The following is a 17,502-nucleotide window of genomic DNA, read 5'->3' on the forward strand; positions in this document are numbered from 1 at the left end:
AAAACATGTTTCACTTTGTCATTATGTAGATGGGTGAAGGCACTGTACACTATAGAATTTACAGTATGTAATATGAAATGTGCTATGTCAATAATATGATGGTTATTCACAAGTAGTAAGCAGCACAATTTAAGTGTGCCTTCAGAAAGTATTCATACCCCTTGACTTATTCCACATTTTGCTGTGTTACAGCCAGAATTCAAAATATATATATTTTTAATAATTATGGAAAGCACCCTTGGCTCTGCCCTGCAACGTCATCAACCTCTACCCCATCTCCCCGACCCAGCTCCAATGGCTGGAAGAAGAAGACTGCTGAGGATCCTTTGGACATTGGACACTGACAACCAGGTGTGTGGGAAGACAAGACAAAACAAATGGAAAATGAAAGGTGGATCGGCGATGGCTAGAAGACCGGTGACGTCGCCCGCCGAACGTCGCCTGAACAAGGAGAGGGACCGACTTCGGAGGAAGTCGTGACACCATAATTTGTTTTTCAACAGGACAATGACCCAACACATCTTCAGGCTGTGTAAGGGCTATTTGACCAAGGAGCGCGATGGAGTGATGCATCAGATGACCTGGCCTCCACAAAAACATGTAAAGAATGTTCTCCCTCATCTTAAACGTCACTGGTGAATTCATAGCAAAACACATACACACAACTATCTTTCTCTCACACACACACGTTTGTTTCTTTATGAAATTGCATAAAATAATTCCAACGTTTTCATTCAAATCATTCCTAATATAAATTATGCTTAAACATTTTGACGGAAGATACCAGTTACTGCAGGCTTCATTTAAGATGCCAATCTGGGGTCCTTTCCTTCGTAGTCGCCCATGTGACGCACATCAATAGCGCATAGTCAATGGTAACCAGCTAGCCGATTAGCATTAATTTCAAGGTCTTGTTTGATTCATAACATCAAACTTCTGGTTTACATTAGGTGCACTAACGCCACCTTGCTTTAGCACAGTTTGAAAATAGCAGTTGTGCAATTTTGAATACAAACTTGACAACCATGTGGAGCACCAGCCGTCATGTCCTTCAGGATCTAGTCCGGGAGTTTACGAAAGTGACACATTCCTCGGTTCAGTGTTTTTCACAAACATCATGCAAGGTAAAGATAGTTTTGTTTTTGAGTGAATGATAAAATGTTTCTGTTTTTTAAACGTAGGCAGGAATAATCTATAAGGTTGCAAGCTAAATGGGTGCTGCTAACTATAGCCAACACGGGAGGTTCGTGGCACCTCAATTGGGGAGGATGGGCACTTGGTAATGGCTGGAGCAGAATGTGTGGAAAGATATCAAACACATGAGCTGTGTTCAAATACCAATAATGTATATTACATAATGAGTATATACTACTAGTTAATTTTAGTATGCTGTAAATGAACGTTATTCTTTCAATTGAGTGTACTAGCGCTTCGCCTGTATACTGGATGTTGATGCTGCTTCTATGCATCTTGTTAGAATATAAAATTACTAGTTAGATCTGACGACTTCATTAAAAATGTCCATTGAGAGCACACAACGACTATACCACTTAGCTAAGCTAAGAATGACGTGAATAATCAAGTCAGTAAACATTGGGTAGTGTAGATGGCATATAGTTAACATTAGTTGGCTACTAATACATCAAACTTGCTGGTATATTAAGTAGCTAACTAACGGTACATACAAGCAACTGCAGTAATGATATGCTATGTGGTTTGTAAGGCTAGCGTAGCTAACAAATTGTCAGCCAACCTAATGTGTAACTTATTTGAAAAGTCATTACTTTGACATTGCTTAAAAAAAAAATCTTAATATTTGTCATAATTACCTAAAGCAATGTATTTGTATTTTCTGCCATTTACTTCATATCTGAAAATGAAGCCATGCCCATTTCATGAAGAATTGCATTATGGGCCCTAAATGCACAGAAATAGTGTCCACTGCTTGTATACTTTGTATTTTGGTTAATCTAGAACAACATCCGGGAAATTTTGGCATTCAGTACTATGTCCAATAAGCATACTACATACTCAATTTACGTCACAAATAGTATGGTTAGTATGAGTATTCAAACACTGCTAGTGTTTTCATGTGTTTTGTGCAATTCCGTTCGAGACATTATTATGAGCAGTCTTCCCCCTCAGCAGCCTCAAGTGAATTATACAGAGATATTAGAGAAAGGAGTCAGGAATCCCATTGGACAATGAACAACCTCGTCTCAGAGCATTTCGTATTGTTCTGTACGTAAATCCAAGACTCTCCATTTAGTATGGTTATGTTATGTTTTGTATGGTATGTATTAATTTGTGGATGTCCATTACCCATTTCGTATGATATGGGAATTACAATTTGGATTATATGTTACTGTGATTATATGTTTCTAGCTAGGTAGCTAACATTAGCTAGGCTAGGGGTTAAGTTTAGGAGTTAGGTTAGGGGAAGAGTTAGCTAAAAAGGCTAAGATTAGGGGAAGGGTTAGCTAACATGCACAGTAGTTGCAAAGTAACTACAAAGTTGAAAAGTTGCTAAAATGCTCAAGTTGACCATGGTGAGATTTGAACTCGCAACCCCCACCTATCTACCCGACCAACCACCCTCCATTCGTTTTTTTTAAGTAAGCATCTGTCTCTAACCATACGAAACGTAACATATCATACCAAATTAATTATTTCGGCTTTACATACAGAATAGTATGAAATGCTCTGAGACCAGGTTGCAACGAATGGAGGAACGTATAACACCCTGCCAAGCAGACTATTGACCAATCGTGTTCACGTTGTCATGCTGCATCGCATGGTTGCTAAGCTAAATGTCCATCGATCATATTTTAAAGTCAGGGTTTGAGTCGAGAAACATGCCTATTTTCCTCAAGTACACAATGTCATGATTCCTAAACAAGAGTTTGTATTGGACAAATTCAGGTATGTCCCTCCCCGTTTTAGTTACGTTTTCTGTTTGCTTCCATCTGGTTCTTAAACAGTAAACGGTTTCTGTAATGAATACACCCCTGGGGAACCAAACTCTCCTACTATACCTCATTCTCTTTCTTGCACAGAATACAGTTGTGGTAGAGCGTTGGTGGCAGGTCCCATTGTCCAAAGAGGGCCGCCCACCAAGACTATACCCTCGGCGACATCAGGTCTACAAAGTGGTAGAGGACACAAAGCATGCTCCTAAGGAGAAGATGGAACTCATCCTCACACAGACTGTGGCTAGTACGTATGCCTGTTTGTTCTTCTTCCAATATCCGGACTTGGATATTACTTAGCATGAAGTAATGGGCATGCATGCATTCTAATGTATTTGTGGCTTTATTATCAGAGCTTGGTGGGCGAGGTGACACTGTGTTTGTGAAAAAGTCTGTTGGACGCAATAACCTCCTGGCCCAAGGCCTGGCAGTCTACCCATCACCAGAAAACAAAGCCATGTTTGCAGAGGAGCTGAGGGTGAGTGTTTTCTTCTGAGTCTTTAGATGTATTGGGGGTATGGTTTATAGAAAAAGGTTCATGGGTGTGAGTCTGCCATTTTTATTGTAGGATCCAGCTATGTTACATCAACCCTATGTTATATGCAGTCCTTATACTGCACCTCCTAAAACAGACGTATCATTTCCCTCTACAGCTTTTACATGAAGGGAGGCCCGAGGAGAGAATCCAAACCCGCACAGGACAGCTGGTGAGCAGGGCATTCCTTTTTCCTTCAGTTCATCTCATTTCTAAGGCTAACCCCTGCTTAAGTTGGTGTACTGTGGCAGTGTTGCTCATCACCAAGCGTTTGTCTGAAACAACTAGAATAATATTTAATAGATCCTGTTTGTACTTCTGTATTTGCAAATGAACATCACTCCTACTACCATTAGTCTGTCAGTTGTCTACAACTGAGCTGTGTGTCTTGTTTGCAGACGGTGGAGATCCTGAAGCATATGGAGTTGAAGGTTGAGAAAAGAACCTCCATTGAGTATGACATCACCAAAGAGATGGTCTGCAGACAGATTCTCCTGAAGGTAAGACTGGGCTTGTAGATTATTCAGTAAAATGGAGTACATTCATCCTTCCTTGAAGCAGTCACGGATCTGCGAGGGTTGGATTATCACCATTTTCATCAAACAGACAGTAATGTAGCAATTTCACGGTTGAAAATGTTCAACAAACCATACAACTCTATGCACAAGGACTACTTTTAACAATTTTCACTGAACATTTTACAAAAACACATTTACTTGAAGAACAGGGCAGATGCAAAGTTGGGTAGCAGAATGATGGCACAAACCATCATTCTGTTACCAAACTTTGCCACTGCAAATGTGTTTTTGTAAAATTGTTGAAATTGTTAGAAGTAGTCCTTGTGCATAGTTGTATGTTTCAACTTTTCAATGATTGGTTTTTGTTTGACATTTTAATCTGTTGAGGACAGACGTTCCGCTAGCGGAACGCCGTTCGGCCTGCGGAACCCCTAGCCAACAGCCAATGGCATCGCACGGCGCGAAATACAAAACCAACTAAAATACCACAATTCAATTTTCTCAAACAATCAAATATTTTACACCATTTTAAAGATAAGACTCTCGTTAATCTAACCACATTGTCCGATTTCCAAAAGGCTTTACAGCGAAAAAAGCAAAACATTAGATTATGTTAGGAGGGTACATAGACACAAATAATCACACAGCCATTTTCCAAACAAGCATATATGTCACATAAACCAAAACCACAGCTAAATGCAGCACTAACCTTTGATCTTCATCAGATGACACTCCTAGGACATTATGTTATACAATACATGCATGTTTTGTTCAATCAAGTTCATATTTATATCAAAAACCAGCTTTTTACATTAGCATCTGATGTTCAGAACTAGCATACCCACCGAAAACTTCCTGTGAATTTACTAAATTACTCATGATAAACGTTGACAAAATACATAACAATTATTTTAAGAATTATAGATACAGAACTCCTTTATGCAATCGCTATGTCCGATTTTAAAATTGCTTTTCGGCGAAAGCACATTTCGCAATATTCTGAGAACATAGCTCGGCCATAACGGCTAGCGATTTTGACATCCGCCAACTTCGGGGTCACCTAAACTCAGAATTACTATTAGAAAAATTGGATTACCTTTGCTGTTCTTCGTCAGAATGCACTCCCAGGACTTCTACTTCAACAACAAATGTTGTTTTGGTTCCAAATAATCCATAGTTATATCCAAATACCTCCGTTTTGTTCGTGCGTTCTGGTCACTATCCGAAGGGTAACGCGCGAGCGCATTTCGTGACAAAAAAAATCAAAATATTCCATTACCGTACTTAGAAGCATGTCAAACTCTGTTTAAAATCAATTTTTATGCTATTTTTCTCGTAAAATAGCGATAATATTCCAACCGGGCAACGTTGCATTCATTCAAAGAGGGAAAGAGAAACATGGCAAGTTCTCGTGACTGCGCATCTCCAGTCTCACTGTCCCCAGGCTGACCACTTACAAACTCTGCTCCTATACTTTGCCCAGAGACAGCAGACACCCCATTCCACTTTCTGGCGGCTTTAGAGAGCCAATGGAAGCCTTAGAAAGTGTCACGTTACAGCACAGATGCTGTAATGTCAATAGAGATGCAACAGAAGGACAACAAATTGTCAGACAGGGCACTTCCTATATGGAATCTTCTCAGGTTTTGGCCTGCCATATGAGTTCTGTTATACTCACAGACACCAAAAAGTTTTAGAAACTTTAGAGTGTTTTCTATCCAAATCTACTAATTATATGCATATTCTAGTTTCTGGGCAGGAGTAGTAACCAGATTAAATCGGGTACGTTTTTTATCCGGCCGTGAAAATACTGCCCCCTATCCCAAAGAAGTTAAAGTGAAACAAATTGGGAGTCTCAGCAACACTGTTACCGTGGAATTGCCCACATTCACTCATGTCTAATCATCCTCTACTGATTAAGTGGTGTCGGTTTGGTAGCATTTTCTACCATGTTCTGTAACAAAGGTTGCCAATGATGACTGAGAAGCCGTCATTGAAGTGAAAGCAATCTTTTGATTTAGTCTTCTCTTCTCATCTTTTTCCTATTCAGCGGGGCATATTTGTGCCACCTCATGCACTGAGACTACCGGAAGAGTCAATCAAAGACCTGGGAGATTACTGGTGTGAGGTCACGGTAAGGGCACAACTCCATATTTCACTGTGTTGACAATTTTATTTTTGTTTTATTTTGTCTGGTCTAAATGCATGGAACTGTGGGTTTTATTGGCAATTTTCTCCAATGAAAGCATTGGCTTTTTACTACCAAAATAAGTATTCTCTTTCATTACTAATGAAGAGAGCAGCAGCTCAAATGACTCTGGTCTGGTATCAGACAGGATGAGCATGGTTGCCTCCCAGAAACTGGAGACAGAGGAGCCAAAATAGTTGAGATGATTTTAAAGGCATTCCATTAACACTAGAACCGCCACTGACGACTTTTGTGAATAAAGAATTGTAGTATCACTGCCATTTTAAAGTTATGTCCCCCTCCGTCCTTTACTTTAACTAAAAAGTATATTTAACACACTGACGTTGTTAGAATTTAGATATCAGTTTGTTCTAAGCAGTTTTAGGAGGACATGTCATTCCCCGCCCTTCCTTTACCCGACAGTTGGCTGCCCATCTAGCAATGGCCCATCGAAACTACACCTATATCAAAACTATTTTCAAATATGAAAATAATAGATTTAGCTTAAAGACAAGATTACATTGACAATAGTTAGATGGCTGACAATATGATCAAGGTTCATGCAGGTCAGATGTCTTCAAAGGTTTCTAAAACACCTACATTTGCCAAACAAAAAAAAAATTGCAGATGGGCTCTATTTCAAAATATAACTTTTTTTTGTAGAATTACTGCAATTCCATGCGTTCCACACGGCAGCACTCGTGGCAACATAATATATATGCTATTCTGTTCTTTTGAAATAAATGTTCTTAGTTGCATGTTTCTTAAGACCTGCCTAAATGAAATAATGGATTTCTTTGCGATGGTGTATATTAATACTTTAATTGTTTTTGTTGTGGTTTTTCATTTTACATATAGTCTACAGCAGTTTCACAACTCTGTCCAGGGGACCCCAAAGGGGGCATGTTTTTGCTCTAGCACTACACAGCTGATTCCAGTAATGAACCCATCAAGCTTTGATTATTTGAATCAGCTGTGTAGTGCTAGGGGGAAGAAAACACAAAACATGTACCCCTTGGGGTCCCCAGGGAGGAGCTTGGGAAATGCTGGCCTGGAGTAACAAACTAATGAAAATGCTATTGTGTTTTTTGAAATACATTTTTCTTTTGAATTCTGTTACCTAAGACCTTCATAAACACAACCAAAAATGATTATTTTTGCTATAAATACATGTCATATGCTATTAGGCAATTGAATGGTGATTCCCCAAAAGGTGCGGCCTTGGCCAGAATTGGTATGCATGGACCCCGCACACCTACCTCCATGAGCCCCCCCCCGCAAAATCTGGAATTTTGTATTATTTGGGGAAACTAATTTGCCGTGAGGCTGAGAGAAATGTGCTTTTTTTATAGCCAATTTCCACACATTTTGCCATAGCATATGAACATCATAAGCCATCTGGGGGGGGTTAAGGTTAGTGTCCTGCGTGCCTGTTTGGTAATCTGGCCCTGTGGTTCCAGTGTTAATTTGCCTCTTCTCCCCAGGTTAATGGGATAGATACTGTGCGGATCCCCATGTCGGTGGTGCCCTTTGAAGACCCTACAGCGACTGGGCGCAAACTGTTGAAAAAGCAGGAGACTGTTGCAGCTGCAGTACAAGAGGTCCCTACAGTTTGAGGCAGCTACTGTTCCAGAGGCTACCATTCCAGAAGCTGCCCCAGCACCTGAGACGACTCAGGAAAAAAGAAGTTCCACCCACAGAGAAACAGGAAAAAGACAGAAGCCCACGATTGAGGACTAAACTTTAAACATAGCTTTGGAGTACTTAATGTCAGTAGTAGATTGCTCACGGAACGGTTTACTCTGTTTGACTCCTGACAATAAGTGTAAAATGATTAAAGCATCTTTGGATCTGTTTTGAAAGTGCAAGATTGTCATGAAATAACAAACTCATGGTTGTATATTGTATTAGTCTCATTCTGTCATTTCATTATTTTCATATGCATGCCATCACTTTCACATGAGTAGTTACAGTGCAACTGCCTGGGATGGAGCCGTTAACTTGGTCTGGTTTTCCAGGTGTCGGCACCATTGACTGATTTTTATTTCGGTTTGTCCTTAATGTTAAGAGCTGAGATACTGAACAACATGTATCAAATCTGGCAAGTCAGGAAATGAAATACATTTTATTGTAACAGTATAGGGTAAAACAAAAAGGTATTTTCCCTGCCTCTTACATAAACAGTATTGAAATGCCTTCTAATGAGCTTGGCAAAGCAGACCTTTGTAAGATCTGAGTGCCTAAAATAGTTAGCCGTAACACCTTTAGAAATCTAGTAGTCTGTCTGCTATACCATTGTCCTCAATGGGGTGCTTTTGGCAGCGCCAGTCTTTGTCCCTGCCAATGCCAAGTTGTGAACATGGTTACATTATTTCTGCTTTGACTTAATAGGAGTGTCAATATACAAAAACACTTGAGCTAGTTTATCACGAAAGGTAGAACCGAGTTCCTTGACTGCTGGTTTTCAGCATTTTCTTGGGGGGGGTATCCAGGTGTAATGGGATTAGTAAACTGCCCTTCCAAGTTCCATTTCTCTTAATTCACTCACACCCTTGAAGATCTGAAAGGATTGGGTAAGTGTAAGCAAGGAATGCACCGTAGCATATTTCTTATACATACAGTATCTGCCATCACCATATAAAGCTACAACAAAACCAGCAGAATGAGCAGAGAGCACCCTTCAGAAACATGGATTCCCAAATCCTCAGTAAATGTTGAGGTCTGGTAAAAGAGCCATTTAAAAACCTGGTAAAATACAAAACTGATCCAATTTCACATCCATGCTCCCTCTGAAGAGAAAGCAACATCCTACAAGATTCTCCACAGGCTGAACAGGCAGTATTATTTTATTCAAATTGCACAGTTCATTATAATTCCAATAAGTCTCATCACTGTATATGATCGTGTTTATTGGCAGACAGGAGTTTCTGGCTCCTTCAAAAAAGACTAACTCTCCCCCAAATACCAGTAAAGAGATGCATTCCCAACAGGTCAGGTTGAAGCATCTCCACCACAGGGAAATTCCACCAAGGGCATAAAATGTGTTTCCTAACATTTTAAAAAACTAGGGGAAGCTTGTGGTTGGATTGACAGAATTTAAGAGCAGGTCACCGTCCCACCATTGGAAACATACAATATGGACTCCGCAAGGAAAACATTCCTCTTATTCTCAGACTGGAACGACCAATTATCAGTAATGTGTAATCTGGTGAAATACCACCACCACATAAAATTGCATTTAAATACAATTTCCCAGGAAACCATGTGTGCAGCAGTCTGATTAGTTTGATTTTCTATGCAGCCAATAAACAAATACAAAATAGACCACCAAAACTACTGTTTATATCAGCAATGTTTTAAGTATCAAATCCAGGGAGGCCCACAAACAGGGGGGACAAAAAGGAAAGTCAGTGCTAACATCTCCAAGGATGGGTCTATGAGGTGTGTAACCCCTCCCCCACAGCAAGGGTATAGTATGCCCCATGTTGAGAAAATATTCTGGACTGTACTACTCTAAATCTCCAGAGGGGGCTATGCATGCCACCAAGCTTTCTGTTACGGTTCTTAAAAGCCGTATTTGGCCTGTGTTTGCCGGCGAGTCAGCTTGTTGTCTGCCCAGTTGTTCTTCAGCTCTAGCTCTCGCTCCTTTGCCTATAGGTGATCAAAATTACAAGTTAACGCAAACTTTGACACATTTTGCTTGTAAAAAAAAAATCACATTTCTGGTCAAATCCAGGTCTGTTGATATGAGGCCAATAACCATGCATGTTAAGTGTTTCCAAAATGATTGCCAGTGATAGGTGTGCCAAGTTGTGTTCAGTAGGCGCCAAACTGGGATTTTTTATTTTTTTTAACTCTCAACAGAAGAGAAGGACAACTTGTCCAGTGGGAACACATTTTGTTTTTCTCCGGTTTGAGCCTACTGAAATGGGACCTTGTTGTTAGGTTCCAAGACAGTACTGAAGCAATGTAAACAGTATTTACTCACCTGGTGGATGAGGTATGTGATCTGGTGCTTGCGTCGCTGTTGCCCTGTGGGTTGGTCTCCCTTTTTCTACAGACATAGGGAAGAGGTTAGGGAGTCAGCCCAAGCAAGGTTGAGATCAGATAAAATCCTCACTAAGCGACATGAAAAAAGTCCTACCCTACCAACTCCTCAACTCTAATTCCACTATTCCCCTAGCCCATCATCACTACTACAATCCAGGTTCCAATTCAGCTCCTAGCCCCTAACCCTTTGATGTTAACAGATCTGAAAAGAATGGACAAGTGTAAGCAATATGGGGATGGTTCCAGTGCAAATCTCCCTCACCTTGCTGAAGGATTTGCGCTCTTGCTTCTCTTCCGTCATGCTCTTGGTCATCCACTGCTGGTTGCCGCTCAGCTGGTCATCTCCCTTAATCTCCAGGAACTTCACCTCTTCCTTGCCCCTGTTCCTCTTCCCCTGCAGCCTCATGAACTGCAACCAGAAAATATCTTGAAGCGGTTGCCGCTTCAAGTGTATGAACTATGCTGACAATTATGGATGTGATCAGGACAATATAAAACAAATCAAGAAGAGCAGGATATTGGTTTCCGGGTAGGTCAAATTCAGTGATATACAGGATGTCAGAAAGGAAGGACTTCCTGATTGATCAGGGAAAGAAATCACATTCCTGATCAATAACAAGCCAACAGACCAATGTCAAGTCAAGAAACATTCTTACCGCTTCATCATCAAACAGGGCGGAGGAACTAGGTTGCTCTGGCTCAGGCAATGCTGGGTCAGACTCTGGATCCTGGTAGTAAGCCTCATTGTAGTAACCCTATCCAACAGGATAATGTTTTTTGTTAGCCTGTATCAATGCAACATGACATAAGAGCATTACGCCACCCTGAGTCATCTCAACGGATGAGAACAAGAGATTTTACAGCGAACTGCTGTGTGCCAAACTCACAGGGGTCAATAAGGATCAATTCTGGGCACAGTACAGCCGATGTTGAATATCAGCTTGGTAAGACTGATATCCATAATTTGCTCTCATCTAAAATAAGTTGTAGTTGGACATTTGAGTAGGTAATACACAGCAGGTCTATTGTATTTGGTCAATTGTGGAAGTTGAGTATTATTGTAGTTTATTTTGATGCATTGGCAACAGTTTTACACAATGCATTGTTAAGCTTTAAAGCTTATATCTGTCCATCTATCTAGCTAGAGGGAAAAAGAGCTATACACTATATATACACAAAAGTATATGGACACCCCTTCAAATGAGTGGATTCAGCCATTTCAGCCACACCGTTGCTGACAGGTGTATAAAATTGAGCACACCGCCATGCAATCTCCATAGACAAACATTGGCAATAGAATGGCCTTACAGAAGAGCTCTGTGACCTTCAACGTGGCACCGTCAGTTCATCAAATTTCTGCCCTGCTAGAGCTGCCCAGTCAACTGTAAATGCTGTTACAACGGCTCAGCCACAAAGTGGTAGGCCACACAAGCTCACAGAATGGTACCGCTGAGTGCCCAAGCATGCAAAGTAGTTTGTCCTCGGTTGCAACACTCACTGCCGAGTTCCAAACTGCCTCTGGAACCAACGTCACAAAAACGCTTGGTTTAGAGCTTGATGGTTTCCATGGCCTAGCAGCTGCACACAATCCTAAAAATCACCATCCGCAATGCCAAGTGTCAGCTGGAGTGGAGTAAAGCTCGCCGCCATTGGACTCTGGAGCAGTGGAAACGCGTTCTCTGGAGTAATGAATCACGCTTCATCCTCTGGCAGTCCGACGGACTAATCTGGGTTTGGCAGATGCCAGGAGAACGCTGCCTGCCGAATGCATAGTGAAAACTGTAAAGTTTGGTGGAGGAGGAATAATGGTCTGGGGCTGTTTTTCATGGGTCGGGCTAGGCCCCTTAGATCCAGTCAAAGGAAGTCTTAACGCTACAGCATACAATGACAGTTGAGACGATTCTTACCTTCCAACTTTGTGGCAGCAGTTTGGGGAAGGCCCTTTCCTGTTTCAGCATGACAATGCCCCGTGCACAAAGCGACGTCCATACAGAAATAGTTTGTTGAGATCGGTGTGGAAGAACTTGACTGGTCTGCACAGAGCCCTGACCTCAACCCCATCAAAACACCTTTGGTATGAATTGATAAGCCCAACTGCAAGAAAGGCCTAATCGCCCAACATCAGCGCTCAACCACACTAATGCTCTTGTGAACGTAAGCAAATCCCTGCAGCAATGTTCCAACATCTAGTGGAAAGCCTTCCCAGAAGAGTGGAAGCTGCTATAGCAGTAAAGGGGGACCAACTCCATATTAATGCCCATTTTGCAATGAGATGTTCCACAAGCACGTGTCTACATACTTTTGGTCATGTAGTGTATCCATTGACCCAACATTTTCTCCATACCTGAGGCTCTGCCGAGGGCTGCTGGTACACCCCTAGCTGTTGACCTCCCCAAGCTCCCTCTTGGTTCGCGCCAAAGTCCAGAGGGGCATCTGACTGGAATGTACCACGCTGCATGCCTGGAGGAGCGGGTAGCAGGCCTGAGGTGGGGACAGGCTCTGGGTTCAAGCTGGGGACCACAGCAGGGAGAGGCTTGGCGCTGTCTTCCAGGGAGAAGTAGTTCTCGGGGGCCAGTTCTTCGTCACTTTCCTCAGCAGCTATTTGCCTCGCTAGCTGCAGGGCAGCCGATTTAGCTGCTGCTTTGATGGCGGAGGGGGATGCACTGGAGCTGAGGTGGCCCTGGGAGGCCCCTAAGGAGGGCTTTGTGGGTTTCTTTGGGTCAGGCCGCTTGGTGAGGGTGTGCGGCACCAGGGCCCTCTGCATCTCCTTCACAACCATGTTTTTTGGCTGAGGCAGGAGGGAGGAAAGGCCAGTGCCAGGACCCTGAAAGAGATGGAAAGAGAAAGAAAACATGTCCTCAAATCAAAGTTTGTTGGTCGCATACACAGATTTACAGATGTTATCACAGGTACAGCAAAATGCTTATGTTTCTAGATCCAACAGTGCAGTAATAACTAGAAAAACAAACAATACACAAAATGTTTAAATAAGTTATATAGGATGAATCATGACTAAAATACTGTATATACATATAATGTGGGTGAAACCAGATGTAAACATTATTAAAGTGACCAGTGTTCATGACTATATACATCGGGTAGCAGTCTAGGGTGCTAGGTAGAGTACCAAGTGGTAGCCGGCTAGAAAAGTGAATAAGGTTCAGGGCAGGGTACTGGGCGGAGGCCGGCTAGTGGCGACTTCGATGAGGGGTTAGATCATGATAGGTATGGTTGGCAAGGCCTACGTCCACATTTACAGGCTGAATCACGCTTAACACCCCAGCCATCCTACAATTTAAGCTTGATGCCCTCAATCTCACACAAATGATCAATGAACCTACCAGGTACAACCCCAAATCCGTAAACACGGGCACCCTCATAGATATCATCCTAATCAACCTGCCCTCCAAATACACCTCTGCTGTCTTCAATCAGGATCTCAGCAATCACTGCCTCATTGCCTGCGTCCGTAATGGATCTGCGGTCAATTGACCACCCCTCATCACTGTCAAACGCTCCCTAAAACACTTCAGCGAGCAGGCCTTTCTAATCGACCTGGCCCGGGTATCCTGGAAGGATATGGATCTCATTCCATCAGTAGAGGATGCCTGGTTATTCTTTAAAAATGCCTTCCTCACCATCTTAAATAAGCATGCCCCATTCAATTTTTTTTTAACCAGGAACAGATATAGCCCTTGGTTCACTCCAGACCTGACTGCCCTTGACCAGCACAAAAACATCCGGTGGCTTACTGCATTAGCATCGAATGGCCCCCGCGATATGCAACTTTTCAGGGAAGTTAGGAACCAATACACACAGGCAGTTAGGAAAGCAATGGCTAGCTTTTTCAAACAGATATTTGCATCCTGTAGAACAAACTCCAAAAAGTTCTGGGACACTAAAGTCCTTGGAGAATAAAAGCACCTCCTCCCAGCTGCCCACTGCACTGAGGCTAGGAAACTCTGTCACCACCGATAAATCTGCGATAATTGAGAATTTCAATAAGCATTTTTCTATGGCTGGCCATGCTTTCCACCTGGCTACCCCTACCCCAGTCCACAGCCCTGCACCCCCCACAGCAACTTGCCCAAGCCTCCCCCATTTCTCCTTCCCCAAATCCAGATAGCTGATGCATCTTCAACCAATCGCTGCCCACACCTGCCCGCCCGTCCAGCATCACTACTCTGGACAGTTCTGACTTAGAATATGTGGACAACTACAAATACCTAGGTGTCTGGTTAGACTGTAAACTCTCCTTCCAGACTCACATTAAGCATCTCCAATCCAAAATTAAATCTAGAATCGCCTCCCAATTTCGCAACAAAGCCTCCTTCACTTATGCTGCCAAACATACCCTCGTAAAACTGACTATCCTACCGATCCTTGACTTCGGCGATGTCATTTACAAAATAGCCTCCAACACTCTACTCAGCAAATTGGACGCAGTCTATCACAGTGCCATCCGTTTTGTCACCAAAGCCCCATATATTACCCACCACTGCGACCTGTATGCTCTCGTTGGCTGGCCCTCGCTTCATATTCGTTGCCAAACCCACTGGCTCCAGGTCATCTATACGTTTTTGCTAGGTAAAGCCCCGCCTTATCTCAGCTCACTGGTCACCATAGCAGCACCCACCCGTAGCACGCGCTCCAGCAGGTATATTTCACTGGTCACCCCCAAAGCCAATTCCTCCTTCGGCCACCTCTCCTTCCAGTTCTCTGCTGCCAATGACTGGAACAAACTGCAAAAATCACTGAAGCTGGAGACTCATAGCTCCCTCACTAGCTTTAAGCACCAGCTGTCAGAGCAGCTCACAGATCACTGCACCTGTACATAAGACATCTGTAAATAGCCCATCCAACTACCTCATCCTCACACTTACTTATTTTGCTCCTTTGCACCCCAGTATCTGTACTTACACTCTTCTTCTGCACATATATCACTTCAGTGTTTAATTGCTATATTGTAATTATTTTGCCACTATGGCCTATTTATTGCCTTACCTCCCTTATCCTACCTCATTTGCACACACTGTATATAGACTTTTTTCCCCTATTGTATTATTGACTGTATGTGTTTATTCCATGTTTAACTCTGTTGTTGTTTGTGTCGCACTGCTTCGCTTGATCTTGGCCAGGTCGCAGTTGTAAATGAGAACTTGTTCTCAACTAGCCTAACTGGTTAAATAAAGGTTAAATATACTGAGAATTTGTCACTGAAAATTTTCTAAAATGCAAGTCATGTTTTACCTGGGGCAGGGATTTCTTTCTCCTTGGTTCATCTTCATCAGAGTCAGACTGTTGACAAGACATAGGATCATGTTGAAATCAACACTTCTAATCCATTTCAAAACAAGCACTTGTTATTTGGTCTGTAGCTAAATTAAATGTTTAACATCTAGCATGGTTATGAGCCTGTGGCCCTGTTACTTACATCCCCTCTCTTTATCTCAGGTATAGGGATTTTGACAGGCTCTGTTCGCTTCTTCGGTTTAGGTAAGTCGAAAAGCAACCCTCCCTTGGATGGTTGAGAACGGGTAACTGAGTCCTCGTCGCCATCGTTTGACACAGTGTTCCGTGAAGAGAAGTGTGTTGTCCCTTTGCTTGGTCGCACGTTTCCTAGTGCTTCTGAGGCAGATCTTTTGGGGGCAGGGAGGCGTGCGAAAAGCCCCCCACGTTTGCTACCCGGGACGATGGAACTAACGTTAGACGTTTCGTCTGAGTCACTGTCGTCACTGTTAGCATACGCTACCAAAGACATTGTTGATGTTTCTGGAGCAGCTTTGGCATAAGTAGCGGGTAAATACTGATATGGCTAACTAGTTAGCTGCACCCACCGACCCACACCTGCCAAGTTTACGATAACTAACGTTCGCTGGCTAAAATTGTTTGGCCGTACAAGTATACGAGGCTTACTGCATGAGAACAACCAATAAATTGTGGACAACAATTTAAATTTATGACAAACTTTATAGATAACTTTCAAATTGTAAACAATTGACTCGCCAAAGGCTAGCTAGAGGCTAAATCCTGCGGCTCAAGTCGAGCCACTGCAGAGTAAGTTAATAATGTTCCAAACAGGCCGATTACTGACTAGACTCGAAGCAAACAAGGCCTCAGCAGGTGCTTAGCATACCTTTAATGTGAATGTTAAGCTAGTTCTAGTTTAAGGTTACACTGAATATTATGCAGTCAATACCCATGGCATCTTTTCTCCACCAAAATAGCTGGTTCCATCCAATAACAGCAATCGCTAGCATATCCTTTTGGGGTCTCTGATACGATGGATGGATGCGTGCAAAACAGAATTGTTCAAGCTGCTACTAATTGCGCCGCTTCGACGCAAATCCACCTTCTTCGTTTGGTTTTCCGGCAGACTAGATGCTTTCTTTGTTGGGTGTTGCTGCCTTTCATAGTTTGGAAAATGGATTGCACATTTGTTCATGGAAATGGGGGGGGGGGGGGGGAAAGGACATTGCACCGCCATCTAATTAAGCAATAATGCCCGAGGAGGTGTGGTATATGGCTAAGGGCTGTTCTTATGCGCAACGCAGAGTGCCTGGACACAGTCCTTACATGGAACCCAAACCGGCTGGGTGCATGCACCATCATGCATAAATGTATTTTGTTCCCCCACACCAAACGCGATCACGACACGCAGGTTAAAACATGTATGGCAATTTAGCTAGCTAGTTTGCACTTGCTAGCTAATTTGTCTTATTTAGTTAGCTTGCTGTTGCTAGCTAATTTGTCCAGGGATATAAACATTGAGTTGTTATTTTACCTGAAATGCACAAGGTCCTCTACTCTGACAATTAATCCACACATAAAACGGTCAACCGAATTGTTTCTAGTCATCTCTCCTCCTTCCAAGCCTTTTCTTCTCTGGACTTTATATTGCCATTGGCAACTTTCATAAATTAGGTGTATAACCGCCACTGACCTCAATCGTCTTTCAGTCACCCACGTGGGTATAACAATGAGGAGATGGGAGAGGAAGGACTTGCAGTGCGATCTGCGTCACAAATAGAACTGACTTCTATTTTAGCCTTTGGCAACACAGATGCTCATTGGCGTGTGCGAGCAGTGTGGGTACAATAATTGAATAATATAGATTTCAACATTTATTTTGCAACGCAAGCGTTGTAGTCAGCCTGTTAGCCGTTGTATATTGGCCATATATCACAAACCCCAGAGGTGCCTTATTGCTATTATATACTGGTTACCAACGTAATTAGAGCA

General features: G+C 42.5%; 2 protein-coding genes across 4 annotated transcripts; one reads left to right on the plus strand and one right to left on the minus strand.

The window, feature by feature from the left end:
* Nucleotides 1-253: 253 nt before the first annotated feature.
* Nucleotides 254-8,115, plus strand: mrpl9 (mitochondrial ribosomal protein L9). Of its 2 annotated transcripts, none has more exons than XM_014142290.3 (7): nucleotides 254-600; nucleotides 3,057-3,216; nucleotides 3,323-3,447; nucleotides 3,623-3,676; nucleotides 3,903-4,004; nucleotides 6,073-6,156; nucleotides 7,695-8,115. In XM_014142290.3, exons 1-7 carry the CDS (start codon nucleotides 508-510, stop codon nucleotides 7,824-7,826), a joined length of 750 nt encoding a protein of 249 aa, XP_013997765.2. In that variant the 5' UTR covers nucleotides 254-507; the 3' UTR covers nucleotides 7,827-8,115. The 2 variants fall into 2 exon arrangements, with proteins under 2 accessions (XP_013997765.2, XP_013997763.1); XM_014142288.3 differs by lacking the exon at nucleotides 254-600 and adding an exon at nucleotides 813-1,124.
* Nucleotides 8,116-8,316: 201 nt separating this feature from the next.
* prcc (proline rich mitotic checkpoint control factor) lies at nucleotides 8,317-16,687 on the minus strand. 2 transcript variants are annotated; one of them, XM_014142287.3, is made up of 8 exons: nucleotides 16,460-16,687; nucleotides 15,695-15,941; nucleotides 15,511-15,558; nucleotides 12,605-13,084; nucleotides 10,917-11,015; nucleotides 10,523-10,669; nucleotides 10,199-10,264; nucleotides 8,317-9,861 (listed from the first exon to the last, which is right to left on the minus strand). In XM_014142287.3, the coding sequence occupies exons 1-8, from the start codon at nucleotides 16,495-16,497 to the stop codon at nucleotides 9,775-9,777; spliced, it is 1,212 nt and encodes a 403-aa protein (XP_013997762.1). In that variant the 5' UTR covers nucleotides 16,498-16,687; the 3' UTR covers nucleotides 8,317-9,774. The 2 variants fall into 2 exon arrangements, with proteins under 2 accessions (XP_013997762.1, XP_013997761.1); XM_014142286.3 differs by having other exon boundaries at nucleotides 15,695-16,687.
* Between the last annotated feature and the right edge of the window lie 815 nt (nucleotides 16,688-17,502).

This window comes from Salmo salar, chromosome 14 (genome assembly GCF_965601325.2).
Source record: "Salmo salar chromosome 14, fSalSal1, whole genome shotgun sequence".
In the NCBI taxonomy this organism is placed as follows: Eukaryota; Metazoa; Chordata; class Actinopteri; order Salmoniformes; family Salmonidae; genus Salmo; species Salmo salar.